Here is a 24,681-nt window from a genome sequence, read left to right as displayed (position 1 = left end):
CTTACCTTGCATAAGACAAAATACTGCATTACACTTTCTGAGCCACACAGGAAACTCACATGTCAGATGAATTTATGGTCTTGTTAATAGTTTTTAATGAGCACATAAAATCTTCCCCATCTGAGGAGGCATTTGTGAGCATTCCAAGGAGGATGTTTCCATTATACTTAAGGTATGATTTGTATGTGTATGTGTCTGTTGTTGCTATGCGCTTCTGAAATCAATTGACATATCATTCAAGCGAGTCAGCTATGAAAAGGAGAAGAGTATAGTGCACTGCCCACGTGGCTCCCTGTATGCATGTATGCTGTTCTCACAGCTGTTCAGTGTGCCACACATTTCTAGCTCCTGTGGCGTAACTGAGTGGGAACAAAGCCAAAAGTACAGTAGCTGCTGGCATTTATTGATTGTATCCTTCATGAAAGTACTGGCTGTGTTCACCCCTCGTCCAGGAAAATGGATTCCTGGATTTAACCTCTTTAATTACGAAAAAAAGGTTCACGTGAATTCTCAAAATGGAAAGAAAGAGGTCCACACTTTAAATCAAGGTACTGGATAGTCTGCCAGCAGACAGTTGCAATCCTGAAACCTACATACAGGGCAGAGTTACTCGAGCAAAGATAAGAAACATGCTAAGTTCTATTGGGGCCTGTAACAAATGGAGGGCTCAGTCACACATGAGAAAAGAGCCCCAGTTATACTGATTCTTTTAATTTCTGTATATATATCAGGGGGAGTGTTTACATTCTTTTCAATTCCATTGCTACATTTCTTTCTATTTTAACTGCTATAACAGGCTACACCGCTCTTTAATTTTATATTGATTCATTTTCTCTATTGTTTCTTGTGGCAATCAGGCCCCCCTTTGTCTCTGTTTTTAAAAATAAAAAAGTGATATATCGATAAAAAAGTCTTCTCTCCTTTTCCCTTTTCCCTTCCTTCCTTTACTCACTCATCCCCTTTCCCTTACTTCCCTGCATATCTCTTCCTTTCAGTTCTTGGCTTTCATTTTTCTTTTCCCTTTTGAACATTGTTGGGAGGAGGAAGCGGGTTTTAAAAGACTTGCAAAGTATTGTGAAGAGCAAGGTTAAAAAAGAGAGAGAGATGTTAATGCAATGCCCCTTCCTTTACGAATTAGAGCAGGAAATGTCTCTTTCTCTACTGAAACCCTTGTTCACTCACAAGGGAGAGGGGGAAGTCTGTCTCCTTCCAAGCAATGTATTCATGTTTTTGTGGTGGCAGTGGCAGCTGCCAATATTGATTTATCAATATCCTTTTTAAAAAGAGGGGTACAAGTGCAGTGGCCATGAAGTGGCCACAGCACTCAAAACCCAACCCCTTCACAAAGGAAATAAATTGACAGCAATGTTCACATGCACTGAAATGATAAGGAATGAAGTGATACATGATCAGTACATTTTAAAACATCTCTCCCAGAGAAGAGGACATAAATCAATTGCAGGGGCAAATGAATTTATATTAGCCATGCGTCATGTGAACAGAAACTTTTGAAACAATCCAAATAACGACAAAAATTGTATAACTAGGGTTCTTTTAGTAAATATGATCAAGCCCTGAATTTGTTGACCCATGCCAAAGATGATTCCCTATGTGGTGATTCGAATGCAAAAAGTAGGGACCTCAAAGATAGCCACCCAATTCCTGTGCTATCTGGGAATTAGATTTACCTTCCCAAAACTCCGATTCCTTCTGGACTTGTGCTGCTTGGTGCCACCACCCAAACGTAAGATTACACTCTTAGAATTCAGCAGCATTTGGGACCACCTGATAGGAAAATGTGTTCCAAACTCCATGCAGGGCTGACCCAAGACACTTACTTGCTTACTTAAAATATGTTTACCCCATCTTTCTCCTTAAAAGGATCCAAAGTGGCTTAGATAATTAAAAGTCAATATTAAAGCTAACAACAGCGTGTATACAAATACTAAAAAGGGTCAAACAAATACCAGACTAAAAAGAAAACATAAGCAACACCAAAACGCATTCAAAGCAGTAAAGGAAAACAATCAATTTTACAAATACCACACAGTTTGCCCAAGGGCACACAGGGCAGCTGTACTTGCAGGAGGCACAGAGAGGAACTGAACTCCCAACTTCTGGATTCCTAAACCACTGAGCTATCCAGTTAGCATACTTCATACCACACCTTTAAAAGGTAGCCACTCCCAACAGTCAGTCGGCATTACTACAAAGCATACTGATACGTGTGCTTAGTCCTCATTCGGCTGTGTGGGGATTTTCCCTCAAAATGATTTTTCCTACTTCTAGAAGCATTCAGAGTTCCACCCAAGTACAGTATACCGATACATCCTTCTGCTTCATTGATGATGCTGTTTTGGGTACATAAGGATATGCGCTAAGAATGTGTCGTTCACTGCTGCTATATAAAAGCAAACTCTGCCATATAACAGGCAAATCTTGGGCTCCTTCCATAATCCTCCCCACTCCAAACGGTAATTGCTGCTCGGAATGGAAGGCAAGTTATGAACCCCCCAGCAGTTATACTTGTAAATAAGTTTGTGTCAGTTACCAAAGGAAGTTTGGTGTTTTTAAAGTTGCCAGTACGTGTGTGTGTATGTGTGAGTCAGATCATGACAAATATTATGTCTGTGTATGGATAGGTTGATATGTATGGCTAGGAAAGGGGTCATTCTGCTCAAATTTTCTGCCTCCTTCCAGAAAGTAATCATGAATTGAGCTGAAAAAACATCGTACTTCTACCCTTATGAGTTTTAGAAGGCGGTCTGCATTTGGCTTAAATCTGTTCGCCTCTGTTTTGCTTGTCTGTGTTGTTCTCCTTCACTAGATCATCATTTCTAAAATTTTCTTTCTGGCAGAACTCTCAAATTACTCTTCTGTTATGAATACCGTGGAGGCATGTTTTGCATTCAAAAGGTTTCAAGTTCAATCCGCATCTTCTCTAGGCAAGCCTGGGAAAGACTTCTGTCCAAAACTCTGGAGACCCACTGGCAGTCCATGTGGATGATACTAATAGGGAAGGATTAGTGCTCTGACTCAGCTCCTGTTTCATCAAAGGTTATCGAACGGATGAGACCAGTTTGCTTTCTTCAAAAAAAGATCTGACTGGTATATATGACCCACCATCTCCAAAACAATCCTGTAAGGTAGGTTTTCTGCAAGACAGTTTGGTTTCTCTAAGCAGATTCTTACCTGGATGGCTGCAGGTGCTGTGAACTTCTCATGTATCAGTCCCTGGCATCTTTAGGTGTGGGTGGAAAAGAACTTTGTGTGAAACCCTGGCAGACAATCAGTGTAGGCAGCATTGAACTTGATGGCTCAATGAACAGTGTGGCGCCCTATGTTTACAGGGTTCTTTGAACATCTCCTTTCCCAATGGTGAGCTTAGCAAAGCAGAAGAAATTGAGAAAGGGTGGGCAACACTGAGGGTAAAACTAGATGATATGTTTAGCAAATAATTAATAAGGAGAACTCTTTTTAAGAGGCAAAAGATAGCTTGCCTTGCTCTTGTTGCAAATGAGTTGCTTTTATTTTGCAATCAGACCTTTGGAAGTAAAGATCGGCATCATTTGCAAGTCTGATTGCTTAGGTATGGAGCTTTGAAGGAATTGAATTTCTGGAGAAAAAAACATCATAACGGCAAGAAATACGCATTTTTCTTAAATTGTGATTCAAACCTGAACTGCTTTGACCTGACAGAAGACAGCTTCCTATTTTTCTATGAGGGTGTGTCATGCTCCCATCTCTACATCATAAACAGGGCTGGCCCTACCCTTAACGAAGAATAAGACAGCCACCTTGGGCTTTCAAGTGTCATCAATGCACAATACATTTTATGTTACATATTCTTATTATATGTTTACCTCCAGAGCAAAAGACACAGAGATAGAGGGACAGAGAGAGGGGCATTCTAACTGTATTTTCTGTCTCATCTGTCAAAACAACTTGGCCAGCCATAGGTTCTGTGTACCATTTGTTCATTTGTTCATCTTCGAGCACTACAGCAAAAAACAGCCCAGACTTACACACTTGTAGACATCTGCACTCTGCAGTGAAGTGAAATACCTCTCACATCTCTCTGTTTTCATGCTTGCCCTTTCAGTGATGGCCCTCCAGCATCTAAGAACTAAAGCAAAAAAGGAATGACTGAGCACAAGGAAAGAGGAGAGGTAGGAGAGGCATTAGGTAAATTAGATTTTCATTTCCACTTTACCATGGCTCACTGAAGGTGCTAAATCTGGACAGATACACTAAAGAAGCCAATCTATGTGTGAGCAGCTGGCTTCAGTCCTGCAGCTCCTCCTACATAAGCTGGTTCAGTGCAGCCATTGATGCCAATGTGCAGATGGCACAGGATGCAATCTGTCATGCATAGATGGCACAGGATGAGAAAGTTTTCTGTCTCTCTCCTCTGTTGCCACTGCAATTAGAGTGTTCTTTCTGCAAAGAAAGCCAATCAGAAGGCCCAACAGATTGGCTAACACATGTTTGACTAGATAATTAGATAGTTTCTGTCATCTTTCACCCTCTTCCCCCATGCCTCCACTTTTCTGTTCACAGACCTTGGAAAAGTTATCTTCTTGGGACACAACATCTGGCCAGAAGCAGATGATTCAGGTGATCAGTGTTGCTGCAATAGCGTTGGGGGAAGAGGAACAAAGCAGTGGCAAAGGATTGGAAGCAGAGTTGGGAGTGCCGCACCGTTTGCCCTTCCCCCATGCTAAGATGAGAGAAATTGCAAGAACCCTTTCATCCAGACTTGCTTCTCCTTACTCCACTCTAACTCTGAAGGCTCCTGACAGTGACCCAAACAGTTAGCTATAAATGTCTTGGCTCTCCTGATGGAAAAAGGTGTGTTTGTATGTGTGATAACTCCTGTTTAGAACTAGAAAAAAGCTGGAAGCCATCAAAGTACAGCCAAAGGAACACAAACTACCGAACAAAGCACTCCAGCCAGCCATGTGGTTTCCAGGCAGTTGAACAACTACCCGTACAGTCAAAAGAAAAGCCAGGTACAAAGTGAGCTAAAGAACCAAGAGTCCTCTCGGGAACATCCTACCTTAGGGCAGTGTCTGTGTTCAGTTAAACGAACTAGCTGACAAAGAAATGACGATGACAGCAACTTCGGTTCCTGGAATGAGTACAGGAAGGAGGCTAATTTGATCTTGCTTCCATATTCTTCTCATTAAGCTAAATTTTTAGTACTTGACTTCTGATTTTTACGCTTGACCCTTTGGTTTGCTGTTCGCACCAGCAATGCTGAGAAACGAGAAATGCAACTGCTTAGTTGGGTATGAAAGCAAGTAATAGGATTTGTAGCAAAAGTATGTCTGCAGCAATAGAAAATGTGTGTGTATTTTTTTTAAAAAAAAATCAAATACATTTTTGGGATCAGGATGATGCATTTGTAGCTTATCTTTTGTGCTTTTGAATGGATCGGTAAGAATTACTTGGATGACAGGTGAAGTCTCAAGGAACCGCTATCTCTCTCTAGGTCCCTGGGTAAAAGATAAATCACAGTGCTGCTGAAAGAAGAAGAATTTTGATATTTTGTGTTTAATAAAGCCTTCCTTACCTGGTACCTGGGCTCACCAGCTTACTGCAAAGTTCTTTGTACATCTACTATGCATGCATGATGTCAACATTCCAAAGAACCCACCAGTAATGGAAGCGGACCAGGGAGATTCCAGAAATAACCTCATCAGAGCTATTAAAAATGGCATATATATTACGTTAGTATTTATCAGATAGATACTCAGGTTTTTGGTTAAAATTTGTATCTGTTATGGAATGCCAGTCAATGTTTTTATAATTTTGATGCACTGTGCTTGATATGTTTGAACAGCAACAACAACTGCAGAGCTGGAAGAGACCCAATGGATCAGCCAGGTTTCTAAACCACTGAAGTATAGCTCTAAATAATGATGTTGTGTTGCACCCAGACCAATCTTCAAGGTTTTTCAGACTCCCTGAGCTGTAGTTACGCAGATTCTGGCCCATTTACCCAGATTTCCCACCACCTATTTCCATAGTTAGAAGTCAGGAAACATATCCGTCCTTGTGAACCACTGCCTGCCTCACCTCTGTGATGTCACAAGGAGTACAATCATTTGTTTAGGATTTGGCCCTGAATCCTAGAACATGGGATACAGCTGACCTGGGACTCTAATTAGGAATCAGAATCAGTAAGTGTATTTTTTTTTTAAAAATGCAGAATACTCTAGTGAGCATGGCTCCTTTTTTCCTGTTTCCGGCACTAACAGATTGGTGTTCAGCTTTGGTCAGCTACAGATTTACTTTTACCTTCACATCATATAGAACTTCTGCCAGCAAGGGGGGGAAAAGCTCTGCGGTGCTTGTACACAATCCAAAGACATGAGTGAATGTTACCTTTATTTTGTGTGTGTGTGTGTGTGTGTGTGTGTGTGTGTGTGTGTGTGTGTGTGTGTTCTGTGCTGTCAAGTCACAACCGACGTATAGTAACTCTAATAGGGCTTTCAAGGTAAGTGAGATATTTAAGGAGTTCAATGCCTCCAGTAAGTTTTCATGGCCAGGTGGGGATTTGACCCGTTTTCCAGAGTCCTATTTCATTGCTCTATTCACTGCTCCACAGTGCGGATCCTGATAACATGACGTCAAGTTGTTTCTAACCTAAGCCAACCCTTACCTGGATTCCCCAAGTATAGAATGCTCAGAATTGGTTTACCATTTCCTTCTTCTGGGGGTGGGGCATCTTCTCCCAGGAGGCGGAGTGGGGAACTGAATTCCCAGCTTCTGGCTCCACAGTCAGATACCTAAACCATTGAGCTATCCAACCAGCAGATACCTTTATTAGACCACAAAAACCTCACATGCAGAAGCTAGCTTTCAGCTCCACACAAGTCCTCATCAGGCTAAGCATTACATAGCTGGCGGTGGTCCAGAACCGCCCTCTTCCTAATATGGGGTTTGTTACATTTCAGAGTTCCTCTACCCCATGTGTATCGATATAAGTTGTTGAGGTGGTAGTGAGTGAGGTACTTTGTGAGTAGCAGTTGTTGGTCTAATAGGGTTGGAGCATTTTCACAAAAGATAATATCCAGAAACTACCCTCCCAGTGGATTCTGCAGCCCTCACTTTGAAACTTGCTAAACAAGGAACATTGGGCCGTGGGTTTTAGAACTTCTTTTTCCCCTCTGTATTACTCTCCCCCTACAATGCCCAGCCTGATAAAGACTCCACCAGAGTCGAAAGCTACTCTCTGTATGTGAAATCCTAGTGGCCGAATAAGTTTTAAGGTAAAAGTAAAGGTTCCCCTTGACAATTTTTGTCCAGTCGTGTTTGACTCTAGGGGGCGGTGCTCATCCCCGTTTCCAAGCCATAGAGCCAGCGTTTGTCCGAAGACAATCTTCCGTGGTCACATGGCCAGTGCGACTTAGACACGGAACACTGTTAACTTCCCACCGAGGTGGTCCCTATTTATCTACTCGCATTTGCATGCTTTCGAACCGCTAGGTTGGCGGGAGCTGGGACAAGCGACGGGCGCTCACTCCGTCGCGTGGATTCAATCTTATGACTGCTTGGTCTTCTGACCCTGCAGCACACAAAGGCTTCTGCGGTTTAGCCCGCAGCGCCACCACGTCCCTTAAGTTTTATCTACCTTTAAAAATTGGCAAGCAATTTTTACCAAACTTCGTGTTACTTGAAGTTAGAGTTAAGCTAGCTGATCAACCAGTGGCATGTGGATAATAGGTATTTGCTGGCAGCTAACATGTGGATTAGACGCTTTAGTTGTTTTTAACTCTCTCAATAAATCTACACTACAAAGGGATATCAGTTTTGTATCAGTATACTGTAAATTACGTCTTCCCACAAAGAATCCTTTGATAAAGCTGCTAAGAATTCTGTATTGTGGACATTTAGGTTCACTCAGAAACACAGTGTACTTATTTGTTAAGACTACAACCCTCATCATCCTTGACTGAGCTGAAAAAGTGCCTTTGCCAAGCTCAACTTGTACTGTGAGAGAATGTCTTGTGATGCTAATTTAAATCTATAATGTAGACATATCCTCCATATGTGCTAGGGCCTGCATTTATTTATAATATTTTAACCCCACCTTTCTTCTTTAAAAGGACCCAAGGAGGCTTACATCATTAGAAACACAAAATTAAAAGTAAAAAAATTAATTATTCAAACATTTAAAAGCAATCAAAGAAATACCACACAACACACGGCAAATAAAATCAACATCAAAAACACAGGAAAAGGCAACAAGGCACAACAATCCATTTTTTAAAAAACCCTCACTCAGGTAGGCAGTCAACTGAGGCAGTGGTCCCCAATCTTGGACCTCCAGCTGTTGTTGGACTCCCAGAAGCCTTCACCACCACCTCTGCTGGCCAGGATTTCTGGGAGTTGAAGTCCAAGAACATCTGGAGGCCCAAGGTTGGGGACCACTGAACTAAGGGAAAGCTTGCCTGAAGAGGAAGGTATTTGCCTAGTTGTGGTATGACAGCAAAAATGGGGTCTGCCTGGTTTCCTGAGCGTGGGGGGGGGGGGGAGTTCCAGAGTCTGGGAGCAGCGACAGAGAAAAGATATAGTGCAAATCTACCCTTCATCTGTATGGGGGGGGGGGAGTTGGAACTAGTACAGTTTATCACCATAACGTGTGTATATTGGGAGGGGGTTGTTACTGGTGATGAAGATGGGATGTTCTGCATATATTAGTTTCACTAACATCCTTCCATTCATCTGCGGCATGTGTGATTTCTAACTCAACCTGACCTTTCAATCGATCCAGATGTTTGCAACATTTCCTGTGTTTATGAGTCCAAAGTGATTTCTAAGGGCTGCCCGTTTCCACAACATTTTAAGCACAGATCAGAAAGGAATTACGAAAGTGTTTTTCCCACTTTCCTGCTTCGCTCTTGTCAAGCAAGCTCTGCCCCCATTTTAGCAGCATTATGAGTAATAACGAAAAAGACATAAGTCTACATTGTTTTACTGAACAGTTTTCCTCGCGCTGGTAACTCCCTCGCCCCCCCCACCTCCTTGCTTTCTTCTGCACGGCTTGCTTCCGTCCAGCTGGGGGCTGCCTGTTGCAGGGACAGGCCGACGACGTCACGGAAAAGCCCTGTCTCCGATCAGATGGGCTTAATATAAACCAGGTTTGCTGAGAACGAATTAGAGAGGCAGCCCCAGGACAGAAAGAGGATTCACTGCGGGAGGCTGGTTTGCTATCGGACTCTCTCTGAGAACTAGGGAGTCAAACTGAGAAAGTCGGTTGTAACGGGCAGTGAGAAAGGTAATATTGGCTTAAGGAGCATTCATTTTGATGCATTTCTTTAGCACTTGTAAACATGGAAATGTGCAGTTTTAAAAACAGTTGGAAATGTGCACCAGACCTAACTTTCTTTGTTAGACAACTAAGTAACAATACTCTTAGCTGTACAAAGCATCAGCAAAGTGTGATGTGTTATATCAAAGGAATGTCAGCATTTTGTTCTGTTTGCATCGTCTTAGAAACATGGTAGATTAATAAATGTGTGCATGTGTTGTGCTACAGACATTGAGTCCAAATAACATCCTTGGTTTGAACAAGTTGGTGTAGCAACAGCAAAAGGAGTGGTCTCGTTCTGAATAGCGGCATCTAGCATTTCTTGAATCTTTGTACATCTCCCAGCAAAAATCACAGACAAGGTCAACGTTTGTGATTCTGCCTGCAGCTTTCAGTGTCTGGCGTTTGAAACAACCTGGAGAGGAATTTGCAGGTTTCGCTGCATACATTTGTTTTGAAATTGGTCTGAAGTATTGCCCTGGTGAAGTTTTCAGCACACTCCGGAAAAGTTCCTCATTGGACTACATGCTGGCTTGGGGATGCTAGGAATTGTAGTCCAAAAAGGAACTTTTCTGAGCTGAGGTGATTCTATAAAAAAACAAAAACTTTTCTGATTGCAAAGTTTGAGAGGCAGCTGGACTTGCAAAAAAATTCTGCGCCAGTGAATTTTGCAAACAGCCCTGTGCTGTCTGTTCTTTGGCAAATGCTATGTTTATCAGCTAGAAGGATGAGAGGTGAACTGAGAAAGCTCAGGCTTAAGCTTGAATAAGCAAAATGTCTAAATACCTGTCATGGCGAGAGCTGGAGAACATCAAAGCAACTTTCCTAAAAATGGTAGGTGCCAATGTTGCTGGCCATCACAAAAGACATCAGTGCTGACTGCCTCCTACCAACACCAAATGGTCTTTCCTGGAGAGTGTAATTAAAAGCCATCTTTAGGCAAAGCTTAATTAGGGCTGTTGAAGCTGATTGGCCCACTTGTCCAATAAACATCATATAGTTATTCATCTGCAGTGCTCCCTCCTCCATGTTATAGACTTTATTTTGCAACTGATCATAAGGGGCAGAAGGATTCAGGTATAATCTTGGCAACTAAAACCATAGGGGAAAAAAAACAAATGGAAGGGGAAATCCCCTGATTTAAATAATATTGTGGCTCTTTTCACATATTGGAAATAAAGTACCTATCTAGAAATAGGCAGAAAGCCTTGCTTTTTAGGATGTGATGCCAGATTTCTTGGTTACTTCAGATGACTTTTTCCAGGCAGCGTAGCATTGTGATAACTGAGCACAAAGAATGGAGAGGTTACCTTTTCTTGACTTCTTGGGGCTTCTTGAATTCCCCAGCCAGAAAAGTCAAGAGGTGATTCAGGCGGTTGTAGATTTAAAAAAACAGAAGACCATTTGAGAACCCTGATTGCCCAGAGGTGGTTGCTAGTTCAGATGTGAAGCAGGACTGGCACAGGATATTAAGGGCTGGTGTCATGCTGGATGGTGATTATAGCCCCAAATCTTCAGAATGATGTATCTCTTTATAAGCAGAGGTTTTTATCCCTTTTGGTGGTGTCTGCTACTGTCATAGTTAGCAATACCAGTGGATAGTGTCTAATGTGAGGAACATGTCTAATTAGCCAGATTATGTTGTTGTTTCATCCTTAAGTCATGTCCAACTCTTCATGACCCCAACGGACCAAAGCATGCCAGGCCCTTCTGTCTTCCACTGCCTCCCGGAGTTTGGTTAAATAAACACAAAGTATTAGCAAATTAAAAACAAGCAGGACAAGAAAAGTAAAAACAAATCATCATAACAATTAAAAACTGTTTAAGTAAGCATAACAATTATTTATCAACACGATTTAAAAGGTCATCTTGAAAAGATGGATCTTCAGGATTAGGTATGCAACACTCCATAGTTTAACAATACATGTTACATTTGTGATTTCATTCTTGTGTTTTTTTAACCAGGGTGGGAACAAAGCCATGACTCTGAACAATGTCACGATGCGGCAGAGTAGCAGTGCCTTACAACCACAACAGCAGCGCTGGAGCATTCCAGCAGACGGGAGGCACTTGGTGGTCCAGAGAGACCCCCACGAGTGCAACCGACAGAAACGGTACACGATCAGCCCCGAAGAGTACAGCCGAAGAAGCTGGTCATCCGAGTCTTCCGATTCTGTCATCTCCTCGGAGTCGGGAAATAACATCTATCGGGTGGTACTCATTGGGGAGCAAGGGGTGGGCAAAACCACCATCGCCAACATCTTTGCAGGTGTGCACGACAGCATGGATAGTGACTGCGAAGTGCTTGGAGGTAGGTCACTGTGCTCCATGCTGCCTTTGTTTATTTAAAGCCTCTTGAGCAAGCAGAGATTAGTGGTAAGAAATAGAAAACACACACACTGGCGCTCCTGGCAATCAGATGGCAATTCCTTTGGCTCTGATACTTCAAGACAATATCAGCATATGGGTGCCTTAACACCCTCAGAGAGCAGTGGCATAGGAGACGCCAAAATTCACAACAAGGAATGGAACATTCTGATGGCGCTCCTGTGCCCTCTAGAATTAAAAAGAAAGAAAGAAAAGGAGATGGGGAGGGGAAAACAAAACATGTTTTTTACTTTGAGGAATAGTTATTTCCCTATAAAACAGACTGAGGATGCCCTGTCAATCCACCTTCCTCAAAAAGTAGACACAAGGACACTTCCAGTTTTGATTCTGCTTTTTTTCTTGGTTTGTTTGCTTGTTTCTTATTAATTATTTTTATGGTGTGTGCAGTTCCCCCCCCCCCCCCATGTGGGTGGTGGGGGATAAGATTTGGCCCACAGGACCATTGAAATGTCTACTCTTGCACAGTCTAAAGAATATTCTCCATGTCATGGTGGTGTGTTTTAATGGAGTTCTCCCCCCATCATGAAATACATACATTCCAGTTTCCAGGGAGCGAACGCAGTCGCATATCTAGCCAGAATGGCACCATGTATTGTAAGCAGGAGTATTAGCAGGCTTGATGGCATGCCTATGTTTGCAAAGCACCAAAAACAAAAACAAGGGTGGGGAACAGACGGAAAACCCCTATGGAGTAGAGAAACCACTTCTCCACCTGATGCTAGATTTGTGTAAATACTGTACTAAGCAAGCTGCAATTTTGGGCCTCTGATTATGAGAAATCTCTAGTAATTTTAAAACATTTTTCTAAGATTTTTTTTCAGTGTCCTAGTCCTTCTTTCTTTCTATTCTATAATGTTCCATGACATCTTAAACTTTACATAGTGTAAGGTAGAGATGTGAAGAATATTTAAAAAATGTTTTGTTCTCAGCTATTTTCTGGGTCTGGCATGCCAAGACTTTTGCCTGAGACCGCCTGCTGCTCCAGTGATCTTTCCCAGCTTCCTGTGAAATAAGGCCCCATATTTGTTTCCTTTCATTTCCCCCATTTTTCATCTGGCTTTACACAGGAAATTGGCAGATTCTGCATAGCTAAATGCCCTTTCTGGTGATGTCTATGCAGAAAAGATGGCATTGGACATCACCAGATGTGTATGGTGATGTCCGATCTGTATGGCTTGGCACTTCTTCCAGAAAAGTGACCGTAACATTTTGAGAAATCTTGTGAGAGTTCCCATAGAAACACACAATTTGTAGAAAAGAATCTTGGTGGGAGGAGACAAGAGAAACATTGTTTTTTATTGCGAGAGACTGAGATTCACCTCCCTTATTTGACAGAAAAGAAACAAAATAAAAATGCTGTGGCACCTTAAAGGTTAACTGCTTTATTTTAATGTGAGCTTTCATGGATTAAGTCTACTTCCTCAGGCATAAGAGTGAGACTAGGTAGCAGTTATTTATATATGGTCCCCATAACCAGGTGGGGATCAAAAAAGACAAAGCGACTAGGGGTGGTTAGTAAACATGAATTGCAAATTGTGTGCCGATGTGGCCTTTCACATTTGGTAATTACTTAAGAACCCTGATTGATATTCAGTCATTTTAGTGATTTTCCTCCCCTTTGAAGCCTTGTTCTGGACAAAGAGTAATAGTTTGTTGATAAAAGAACATCAGGCTATGGATAACAATAGCAGAGTTGACATAAGCACACTTGGTAATGACCTAACAACCCTTGAGTGATATTTAAACGCTTAAGACGGGTTCCCAGCATCCATATGTATTTTACCCTAGCTCTTTCCCTTTGAAGTACTGTATTGTTCTGTAATGCTTTTTTCCCAGGATTGTGACTTTTAAATCCTGTAAAAGAGTGTCCAGGTAGATTGAAATGTTCTGAAACAGTTTTCTGTGTATTGCCATGTATAGCTTCTAATTTGTGGCCATTATTCCTTTTATGCAGAGATTGTCCCATTTGTCCTATGTAGACTGAGGCGCATTTTGGGCAAAGGATAGCATAGATCACATTAGCAGGGGATCAAGTAAATGTTCCCTTGATGTTTTGTGTGACATTGCTGGGGCCTGTAATTGTGTTGCCCAAGTAGATGTGGGGACAGAAATGGCATCTGGGTTTGTGATTTAACACAATCTAACACAGTCTGCCGAGGGAGTACCAGGGGCCAAACTGTTCAAATCATTAAAATAATAATCATATGCTGTCAAGTCAGTTCTCACTTATGGTGAGCCTTTTCAGGGTTTTCTGGGTGTGGAGCACTCAGAAGTAGTTTATTATTCTCTTCTTCTGGGGGCATCTTGGAACTGTGCACCTTGCCCAAGGCCATACAGGCTAGCTTGCACAGTGGGGGAACTGAACTGCCAAACATTGGTTCCAAATCAACTCTGAACCTGAGCCTGGGATCGAACTCAAGTCATGAGCAGAGTCTGAGCTGCAGTACTTCACTTTAACAACTGCACCACGAGGCTTAGTGCTAGGATAAACAAATGAATGTAACAGTGTAAGTGAGCTCCACTTCTAATGATGGGCTCATTGTGATATCTGTTTTGACGCTAAGTGTGCCAAGAAGTATGAAATCTTGACAGACTGTTTTTAGAGAGGAATTTTAATGGGGCAGGGAGGGGGAAATTGAATGTAATTTGTGGAATTCTGCATCCACTGTACAGTGGTGTTGGGTAGGCACACAGCAGTATATTATAGGTGTTGCTTGCCTAGCATTTAAATTAGAATTGCTGCCTTCTATGGCCCGAATATTGTTGTGTTGGCGTATGCATGGAAAAACTGCAAAAACTGGTGCCACAAATTGACAAGGTGCTGGTCATGTGCTTGGTATGCACCCAGTACAAATCTGGCACTCTGTTAGCTAGCTGCAGTGCATCACAGCAGCATCTCTACATTTCTGGTCTTTATGGTATTATCCTTCTTCTTACCATTCCTTTACTGCTGCATAAAATAATGCTTACCCAACAATGTCATCAGAAGCAACACAGTCCTGAGGAAATATGTTGCTGTATGTGGTATTTTCACACATTTGTCATATTGAGCGGGAAGCATTACTATGTTTTGTGAAGAGTGGTTCTACAAGGGTGGTTTCCAGTCTCTTTCAGAGCTTTGGAATGTCTCTCCCTCCCCCCCCCCCCCCCACTATAGCTGTCACAAACCCTCAGGGATTTCCAAGTTCTGGTCTACCACGGAAAAAGACCAGGTCCCTCTGCACACTTTTGCCCCGGGATAAGCAGTTTGATGTGAGTTGCTTGCAGAGCAGCAATGCCTGTTCAGCCATAAACGGAGTAAAAACAAATATTTTCCATTACTAAGCCTAGCTGGAGTCTGTACGTCTGTCTGCATCTCCCATGGGGTCAAATGTTCAGCATTTTGCTTATTTCTTCTACAAGAGCTCTCCCTACTTGCTGTAGGATAAAGATAACTTTGGGAAGGGGGGGAATAACTGTGGTGGTTCATCTTATAGACTCAATTGCTTCCCTGACAGAAATTTTATATTAGTAATTATAAGATCTTTGCCAAAATGTTATATCTAGATTACAAAAATAGTAAGAATTTCTTTGGGATCTTCTCTCCCCCCTTCCCAATTAATTAAACAATCAAGATTTTCATATCATTTGCATGAAAAACTGGAGTAATGTGGGAGATGCAATGGAAGAGACATGATAAACATTTATGCTGGCAATGCTTTACTGCTAGTAGACAGTAAATGAATGCTTCGAAGCCATGGGTTTATTATGTTTAAACTTAAAAAAGGATGGGCACCTCTGGTTTTCCAGATGTTTTTAGCTTTCCTTTCCCAACCCTAGCCAGCAGAGCTAATGGTGAGGGATTGTGGAAGCTGTAGTCCAGAAACATCTGAAGGGCCGGAAGCTGGCCATTCGAGCATAAACTAGCAGAGAATATGATCCTCCCTAAAGGAGGGGATAGCTGGATAGCTCAGCGGTTCAGATATATGGCTGCAAAGCCAGAGGTTAGGAATTCAATTCCTATAAGTAGAACCAGCCTGTGTGGCCTTGGACAAACTGCACAATCCTGGGGTGCCCCCAGAAGAAGGGAATGGTAAACCTGAGTATTCTTGACCTGGAAATCCCTAGATGGTACACGATTATTATTAATGGAAAAAATGCTGAAAATATTTTGGGTAAAATAATAAACATTACTGACCCTATTTCCCCCACTTTTGTTCTAGAAGACACCTATGAACGAACCTTGCTTGTGGATGGTGAAAGTGCAACAATTATACTTCTTGACATGTGGGAAAACAAGGTAATGTGCAAGGTCGTTTTGTCATGTGGTAATTTCTCAAATACTGTTTGGGAAAGTCGAGTTTCAGGGATTGATACAGATGTAGCTACACATCCCAAATCTTGTTGAGAAAGGTGAAGTAATGCAAGGTGAAGTATCAGGTTCACTTATTGTTGTTGTTTAGTTGTTAAGTCGTGTCCGACTCTTCGTGACCCCCATGGACCAGAGCACGCCAGGCCCTCCTGTCTTCCACTGCCTCCCGGAGTTGGGTCAAATCAGGTTCACTACCTCCTACTTTTAAAAAAGCTGCAAATTTCAACTGCATTTATAGCTACAAATGCTGAGAAGTAAAACTAAAAAAGCTGTAAGAGATCATGGTGCAGGGAAAGCTGCATAAAAGCACTTGCTGAGTAATGAGTGGTCTTATTTGTTATAATATTTGTAATGCAACTCATTGTGTAATCAATTCCACATTGGTCATGGCTTTATTGTTATTTGTCTGTTATTATAAAACACCACCAAATTTAGGATTAAGAGACTGCCATAAACATGGGGATGGTGTTGTCAAACGCTGCTAAAAAAAGTCCTTAAAAAATACATTGTAATTATGCTTGATAACACCAAAGAATGAGTTGACTACCTGGCTGAAATGGGCTAAATAGGATTGCTAGACAGTCTGGTATGCCATTTGGTGTTATCCTCACATCCAAATGGCATGTAAACCTCAAGCAACCCTGCTAGCAAACAAAAACCACCCTTTTGTTCCCTCTTGTGTCATCCTGCTTCTAGGAGGACATTTTTCATTTCTTTTATTTTTTTAAGTGATACAGCACATTTGTTGCTATTTCCACACTTTTGACCTGCCTCCCATAGGAGGCCAGGCTGGCCCCATCTTTGCTGTTCTTCTGATAGCAGGCAAAGACCTTTCTCTTCAGGCAAGCTTTCCCTCAGTGACTGGCTGCCTGAATGGGGTTTCTAAATGGATTGTTGTGACTTGCTACTTTGAATATGTTTTTGGTGATGTTTCGTTTGCCATTTTTCAGTGTGGCATTTTTGATCCTTTTAAAAGTATATATATAGTTACCATTTCAGCTATAAAATGGTTTTTTTTAATGATGTAAGGCCACCTTGGAACCTTTTTAAGGAGGAAGGCAATTAAAAATATTTAAATAAACAATAAATAAAATAGATATTTGGAAGTGCCAAAACAAAGTTTCACTTCCTCAACCCCCTCCATGGAGATGAGGAAGTGTTTAATTCAAAGGGGTTCTCTTCTTAATCCACTTCACAATACAGTGGTGCCTCGCTTAACGAGTGCACCATATAGCAATGTTTCCGTATAGCGATCCCTTTTTCGGGATCGCTATACGGAAACATACCCGATCTTCGCAATGGGGAAAACCCGCATTGCGAAGATCGGGTATTGCAGTGGCCATTTTGGAGCCGCCGAACAGCTGTTCGGCGGCTCCAAAATGGCCGCCGGAAGCCCGGAAATGGCTGCCGGCAGCCGTTTTCACGCCGTGCCCTCGCTTAGCGAGGGCGCGAAAATGGCTGCCGGCAATTGGAATCCTCGCTGAATGGGTAAGTAAGAAAGGTATTGGAACGCATTAAACTAAGTTTAATGCGTTTCAGTACATTTTCCCTACCCGTTTAGCGACGATTCCGCATAGCGAAGGTTAATCCAGAACGGATTAACCTCGCTATGTGGGGCACCACTGTATTGGGAAATTCACGGGGGAAGGCTGGCCCTTGGTTCATTTCCAGTGGTGACACATTGGAAATGAACCGAATCAGAGCAATTCCGCCTGTACCCAAACAGTAGAAGCCCCTGATAGGAGCCAGAAAGGTGTAGTTATATCTGCTCTAGGATGGGTTGGTTTGCTCCAGCAAAGATATCATCTGATCTTTGTATTTAGGAGCAAACCAGTCCATCCCTGCAGTAGACCAAATAGTGGGCTAAACGCTTGTGTCGTCACCCACATAGTTTCCATTTCATATGCATCCTTGAGCCCTACATTAACTCCTGGCTTAAAAAGACTTTAAAAGGTTGTTCTGTAACCTTGATATACACCCCAGAACAATGAAGGCAGGTTAATTAGGACAATGAACATTTCATTCATGTTATTTATCATTTAAATAATGTTTGGATAGAGATAGAGGAAAGTGGATAGAGGAACGAAGAGGAGGGAAGAGGAAAAAAAGTGAGGAAGGTAGTCAGCTGGGGTTGGTGTGGAAAACCTCCCTGAAAAGCAGTGTCTTTAATTGCTTCCTAAAAGCCCACAGGGAGGGGGCCAGGCGGAGCTCCTCCAGAAGCTGGTTCCATAAAGTTGGAGCCACCGGAAAGAAGACCCTACCTCTTGTAGAGGATTTATAGGCCTCCATTGGGGTGGCCACCTGGAGGAGCCTTGACTGGGATGACCTTGTGGGTCAGGCAGATGACAATAGGGAGAGACGCTCTGACAAGTAACATGGGCCCAAACCATGGAGGGCTTTGTATGTGAGTGTCAAAACCTTGAACCTAATCCAGGACGCCCTGGGCAAACAGTGGAGGCGAGCCAGAACTGGAGTAATGTGGTCATATTTACTTGCACCAACCACCAGAGAGCCGGGTCCGGAAGAATGCCCAAATTATGCACTTGATCTCTAAACTGGAGGGGAGTATCAACCAGCCTAGAGACTATCCCCCCTAACCTATCACAGGTCATCTCCAGGAGCAAAATCTCTGTTTTGTCCGTGTTCAGTTTGAGCCTGTTAGCCTTGGCCCATTCCAGTATTGCAACCAGGCAACGCTCCAGCATCCTGGACAGCATCCACTGCAGAGGTGGTAATGGAGAGATAAAGTTGTGTGTCATCAGCATGATATCTTACTTCAAAACTCCTGATGACCTCCCCCAACGACTTAACATAGATATTAAACAACATTGGGGATAGTGCTGTTCTCTGAGGAATCCCACACCAAAGGGTCCAGGGTTCTGACATCTTCCCTAACTCTCTGGACACCCTCCTCAAGGAAGGATCAGAGCCTGTCCAGGAGGATACCGTGGTCAACGGTATCAAAACCCAGAGCTAGGGGTACCAAAAGGGTGCACCTGCCCCATCAGCTTCCCTTAAAATGTCATCCTGCAACGCAACCAATGTTGTCTCAGTACCTCGTTGCAGCCTGAATCCAGACTGGAATGAGTCAAGGCAGTCCTGCTCCTCCAGGTATGACTGCAGCTGATTGGCCACCACCCTCTCGATCACCTTCCTCAGGAATGGTATGTTAGCGATTGGACAGAAATTGTTAAGATTGTCCGACACTAACTGGGGGCATTTGATGATGGGGCGGACTATGGTTTCTTTCAAGCAGGAGGGAAGCATGTTATCTTTTCTTTGATAATAAGAGACTGAACGTTTCCTAAAAGAAATTATGCTGACACCACGTGCAATGTGCTTTGTCTGAACAGAGTGAAAAGGGATGGCTCCAAGAACACTGCATGCAAGTCGGAGATGCATATTTGATTGTCTATTCCATCACAGACCGTGCAAGCTTTGAGAGAGCATCTGAGCTCAGAATACAGCTCCGCAGGGCACGCCAGACAGAAGACATCCCTATTATTTTAGTAGGCAACAAAAGTGACCTGGTCAGATGCCGTGAAGTCTCTGTTTCAGGTATGAGTCACAATACGACAGTTTGTGGTGCTGTTGCTGCACCTTCTGTTGTTTTGACATTATCCTCACTTGGCAACAAAGCATTTAGCAGTGTTATTAAAGCTAACAGATTTACTATAGTACTGTATGAACCTTTTTGGGCCTGCTTCCTCAGATGCATCAAGCATGATCTTAAAAGTTCAAGTATTGATACAATGTACATGGGTTGCGGTTGGAAGGTTGATATCCAGAAAGTACTGATGGTGAAAATGAAGTTTAGGGTGTGGCTACACTGTTGAATTAAATATAAAGTTTTGTGTTGATCTGTGCATTCATGTGGGATCTGGCTTTCCCCAACTGCCAGGAACTCTGCAGAGCCAAGAGGAAAGCTGAGTCCTATGTTCTAATGAGGGGTAATTTCTGGCTTTGATCCAGGGAGGAGAGCCCGTTCCTAGCAAGACATGAAGCTACCTGAAAACAGAGGAACTGGCTCTCCTTCCTTCGCTTGTGTGCTGGAGGAGATTAGGGGAGCAAGAATTGCATGTTCTTGTGTGGCTCCAGGGATGACAGTGTCAGCAGCAGCCTGTTCCCATTCTCTTTACATTTTTTAACACTTGATTCTTTATATATACGTTTTGAACTGACATAGCGCTAGCTTGATGCACTGCTAAAATATAAACATTTAGGAAAAAAGGAAGCATTTGGAAAAGTAAAACCCCTTGTAGTTGCCACTTGTTTTGGCAAACTGCAGAACCCAAAGACAATATTTACTCAGATTCAAGCATTGACACATGCCACAGTGATTTTTTTTTAAAGTGTGACCAGAATCAAATTAAAATAAACAGGCCCCTTGTGGGTGTTTTAAAAACCTTACTTTCTGCCCCGCAAATGAGCCCTTCACTGTATATCATATCGTTGGATATTTTAAAATTAGTTTCAAGCATAATAAACCTAGCATAAAATCAAGAGTATTACAATGTGTAGGCGAGCGTTTAGAGTCAAAGGGCAAAAACAGAAGAATCATGATAACAAACATTATACCCTCCAAAGCTACATTCTTCAAAACTGCCCGATTTACATAATTAGAATGCAAACTTCACTGTTGTTGTCCCAATGACCAATTACCAAACAAAAGCAAAGAGATTTTCAACTTGCAGAGCTCAGAAACTTCATTGGAGGAAACTCAAATGTCTTTTACTCCTTATCACGACTGGACTTTTAATTATGAAGCTGCCACCTTGTCTGTTTCTCCCCTAAGGTTATGCTCTATGCATCTAAGGAAGAGGGCTGTAGTCCTTGAAAGTCCTTGGTATAAAAATAAAAGTGATACATGACTGTTTATTATCTTTTTGTAACAGGCTTGCATTCCAGAAACCGTAATGGCTCCCGGGGTTTATAATCTTAGGCACATCAGCCCATTTTCTCTCCCTCCTCCATCAAAATAAAACAAATGCAACAAAACTTTGAGAAATTTAATTCTGCTTGGAATTTAGAACTACCTATAGAAAGATTTTGTACTCGCAGCACTCACGCACACAAAAAAATCAAGAGCCTTATGATTTTCTTAATGTCGATAGACTGAAATAAAATCATGGTTCATATTCAGAATACCCAGAAGCAGAGTGGAAGCTAGGATGTAGTTGTGTAAATTTTTGCTGTGAAGCTGCACTGGTTATAGACGTGACCATATGTTAATTCATTCACCTTGCTGTACTCGTAGCAATGTTTCACATGATAGGTCTAAGAATATCTAAAGTAACTCCATATCTACTTTGGCTGAAGTGCCAAGCTAAGATGGGCTCCATTATGTCTAACTTTTGCTTCCAATCTTGCTTTGAAAAAAAATTAATAGTGTCAACACCAGTGCTTTAACTCGTCTTGTGCTCTTCTTATTCTTGCTTTGTATATTCTTTCAGGCTTCAACCCTTAAAGATGTAAACACTGATAAAAATCTGTGAAACATGAAGGATGCCATCAAACTGGCAAAATATAGCTTTAAACTAGAGATGGGGGTATTCGTATATAAATACGACTATCCCTCCACAGGTGGAGATAATGAGGGTCCGTCCCCATGGGGCCAGATGGTCCACTCATGATTCCCCTCCAGCTGCAAGCTTGACAGAGCCTTTCTATTGCTCCATTGCTCGCAATAGATTAGCCAGTCCTGGCAGAAGATAGGATGACGAGCCTCTCTGCCAGGTTGCAGAGTGGCTAATCCATCGTGAGCAATGGAGTGATAGGGAGGCTCTGTCGAGCTTGTGGCAGCGGTGGACCCATGAGTGGACCCTTGTCATCTCTACTTTAAACCTATTTATGGACATAATTTTAAAGAGCATAACATTCTTGGCACAGAATACCCCTGGAACTAGATAAAGAGTAACGATGTGGAGAATGGGGAAATGTATTACAAAAATTAAGCAGTGGCATACACTGCCTAAGGAGGTTCTAAGGTCCCATATTCAAAAACCAGTGCAGAAAAGATTGATATAATCTGCATGTCTTGAGATGACACTACCCATTCTTTGTTTCCATGAATCTGTAACTGGTTTCCCCTTCATTTGTTTTCTTAAGAAGAGGCAAATGTTTCATGTTCTCCAGACAGTATATTGACCTGTCCCCTTCAAATGTTTTTGCAGAGGGCAGAGCTTGTGCCGTCGTTTTTGACTGCAAGTTCATTGAGACCTCGGCAGCTGTCCAGCACAATGTGAAGGAGCTGTTTGAAGGCATTGTGCGTCAAGTGCGGCTAAGGAGAGACAGCAAAGAGAAGAACGAAAAGAGGCTGGCATATCAGAAGAGGAAAGAGAGCATCCCTAAAAAGGCCAGGCGGTTCTGGGGCAAGATCGTAGCCAAAAAGAACAAGAACATGGCTTTCAAATTGAAATCCAAGTCATGCCATGATCTCTCTGTGCTTTAGAAGTTTTGGTTCCTCTCGGATGTTGTCTTTCATGGAGAACATTATTCAGTTCCATTCAGTCTATATTAGATTGATGAACAGGAAATGTAGGTCTGACTTGATTCACAATTGTGAATATTGTGATGAAATGTGCCAGCAATATCCACAGTTTAATGCATGTACGGGAGAAGAAATGCCATGTATACCTTTGTTGGTTTAGAGTTTAGGAGTGTGAATGTCTTGGGTGGGGGAGAGAACACCAGTCTTATCTTGTAAACTAGAACATTCCAAAGCTACAACGAGACGTGCCCAAGAAATTGCAAACCATTTCCCTTGTTGCCTTTTGGAGAACAGCCTAAGAATTGGAAAGCATCGTTTGGCAGCGTATATCATCTTATTCATAATTATTCTGTGCTCATTCTTCTTTAAGCCGAGAAAAGGACACCGAGCAAAGGAATGCCTTCGCCTTCATCAGCCGGTTGAATAAGAGCCCGGAGGTGGACATTTTTCTTGTCACAGTGTCATTTATCCCAGGGGCTAAATGGAATATCTGAATTTTCAGATAATCACCAGTTTGGATAAATGGGACCATTGCATCCAGAATGTGACGTTGCAATGGAACAATATGGAGGATTGCTCTTGATTTCAGTAACAAGATGATAGAGATGGCAAAGATTGGATTATTGTGGGTTTTGCCTGCTTATCTGCAGAAAGAACACTGAATATTTCTTTGCTTATATCAAGAGCCTTTTAGTTTGCTTGGGTCCAGGCTTGTGGTCAGTGTAATTCTGCTGGTACAAGACATTAAAGGGAGACGACTAGGAAGAGAAAGCGGGCAGGGGTGGCGAGTTTCCTGGGCCTCCCTTTCCCCCCGGAATCCCTCTGCCCCCTTTTTTTCTAGCCAAAAGCCAATTTCCTGTGCAAAGGGTTAGAGGAACAAGAATAACTGTAACCAGTAGTTACAGGAAATAACTATATAACACAACTTTGTATTGTGTTGTGCCGTGAATTACGATCAAAACAGCAGAAAACATTAAAATGAAAAACCAAGTGCAAGATGCCAATTTTGAGGCAGGAAAAAAAAACTCCTTTTATAAGAATCTACAGAGAGATTTTATGCTCAGATCTATTGTTTGTATTATGCCATAACTATTTGTATTTATTATCTATCAGCTCTTAATTGTATTTTTAATGGGTGAATGATAGAAATGGGGAGAAGTAGCATTGAAATATATTTATTAAGTGATTTCTTAAGAAAAATGTTGATTTTATTACTGTTTTCTATACGGTATCTTTTGGATTAAACAATGTTTTATTTACATGCCTTGTAATAAATCAATAAAAGGTTTCCTTGCCTTTCAACCTAACAAGAAATCTCACATCTCCTGTTTTGACAATTTGATTAAAATTTAGTTTATGTCAGGAAAGACTTTTATTTGGATTTGGACCAGAGCTTGCCAGTTTTACCTTTTGCCTTAGAACCCCCAGAATCCCCCAGGCACCTGGGAGCTTAGAACCCCCAGAATCCCCCAGGCACCTGGGAGCTTAGAACCTCCCAGGCACCTGGGAGCTTAGAACCCCCAGAATCCCCCAGGCACCTGGGAGCTTAGAACCCCCAGAATCCCCCAGGCACCTGGGAGCTTAGAACCTCCCAGGCAACTGGGAGCTTAGAACCCCCCAGAATCCCCCAGGCACCTAGGAGCTTAGAACCCCCCAGAATCCCCCAGGCACCTGGGAGCTTAGAACCCCCAGAATCCCCCAGGCACCTTGGAGCTTAGAACCCCCAGAATCCCCCAGGCACCTGGGAGCTTAGAACCCCCCAGGCACCTGGGAGCTTAGAACCCCCCAGAATCCCCCAGGCACCTGGGAGCTTAGAACCCCCCAGAATCCCCCAGGCACCTGGGAGCTTAGAACCCCCCAGAATCCCCCAGGCACCTGGGAGCTTAGAACCCCCAGAATCCCCCAGGCACCTGGGAGCTTAGAACCCCCCAGAATCCCCCAGGCACCAGGGAGCTACTAGGAGTTATAATCTCCAAAATACATTTGTGATGAAGTGGTTAAAGTATCAGAGTGGAATTTGGGAAATCCAGTTTTAAGTCTCCACTGAAATGTAGAGCCACACTGCACATTAGAAACAAGATGTTAGTGCAGCCGAGTTCACACTGGTGTTCCAGATATGTGATTTTAGCAGAT

The 24,681-nt window shown here is 42.5% G+C and overlaps 1 protein-coding gene across 1 annotated transcript; it reads left to right on the top strand.

Annotated features, from left to right (window-relative positions):
* The first annotated feature begins 9,154 nt into the window (after positions 1–9,154).
* GEM (GTP binding protein overexpressed in skeletal muscle) lies at positions 9,155–23,862 on the top strand. The gene is made up of 5 exons (XM_020785391.3): positions 9,155–9,286; positions 11,285–11,630; positions 15,910–15,986; positions 19,412–19,616; positions 22,232–23,862. The coding sequence occupies exons 2-5, from the start codon at positions 11,300–11,302 to the stop codon at positions 22,507–22,509; spliced, it is 891 nt and encodes a 296-aa protein (XP_020641050.3). The 5' UTR covers positions 9,155–9,286; positions 11,285–11,299; the 3' UTR covers positions 22,510–23,862.
* The last annotated feature ends 819 nt before the right edge of the window (positions 23,863–24,681 follow it).

The sequence above is a fragment of the Pogona vitticeps genome, chromosome 4 (genome assembly GCF_051106095.1).
Source record: "Pogona vitticeps strain Pit_001003342236 chromosome 4, PviZW2.1, whole genome shotgun sequence".
Classification (NCBI taxonomy): domain Eukaryota; kingdom Metazoa; phylum Chordata; class Lepidosauria; order Squamata; family Agamidae; genus Pogona; species Pogona vitticeps.
The sequence above is the reverse complement of the archived record's forward strand: the minus strand, read 5'-3'. Positions and strand labels throughout refer to the sequence as shown.

Excerpts from the sequence above, each read along its gene's own strand:
- GEM (XM_020785391.3), top strand. The coding sequence starts at position 11,300 with ATGACTCTGAACAATGTCACGATGCGGCAGAGTAGCAGTGCCTTACAA. Across the intron at positions 11,631-15,909 it reads TGACTGCGAAGTGCTTGGAG|AAGACACCTATGAACGAACC; the intron begins GTAGGTCACTGT and ends CTTTTGTTCTAG. Across the intron at positions 15,987-19,411 it reads TTGACATGTGGGAAAACAAG|AGTGAAAAGGGATGGCTCCA; the intron begins GTAATGTGCAAG and ends TTGTCTGAACAG.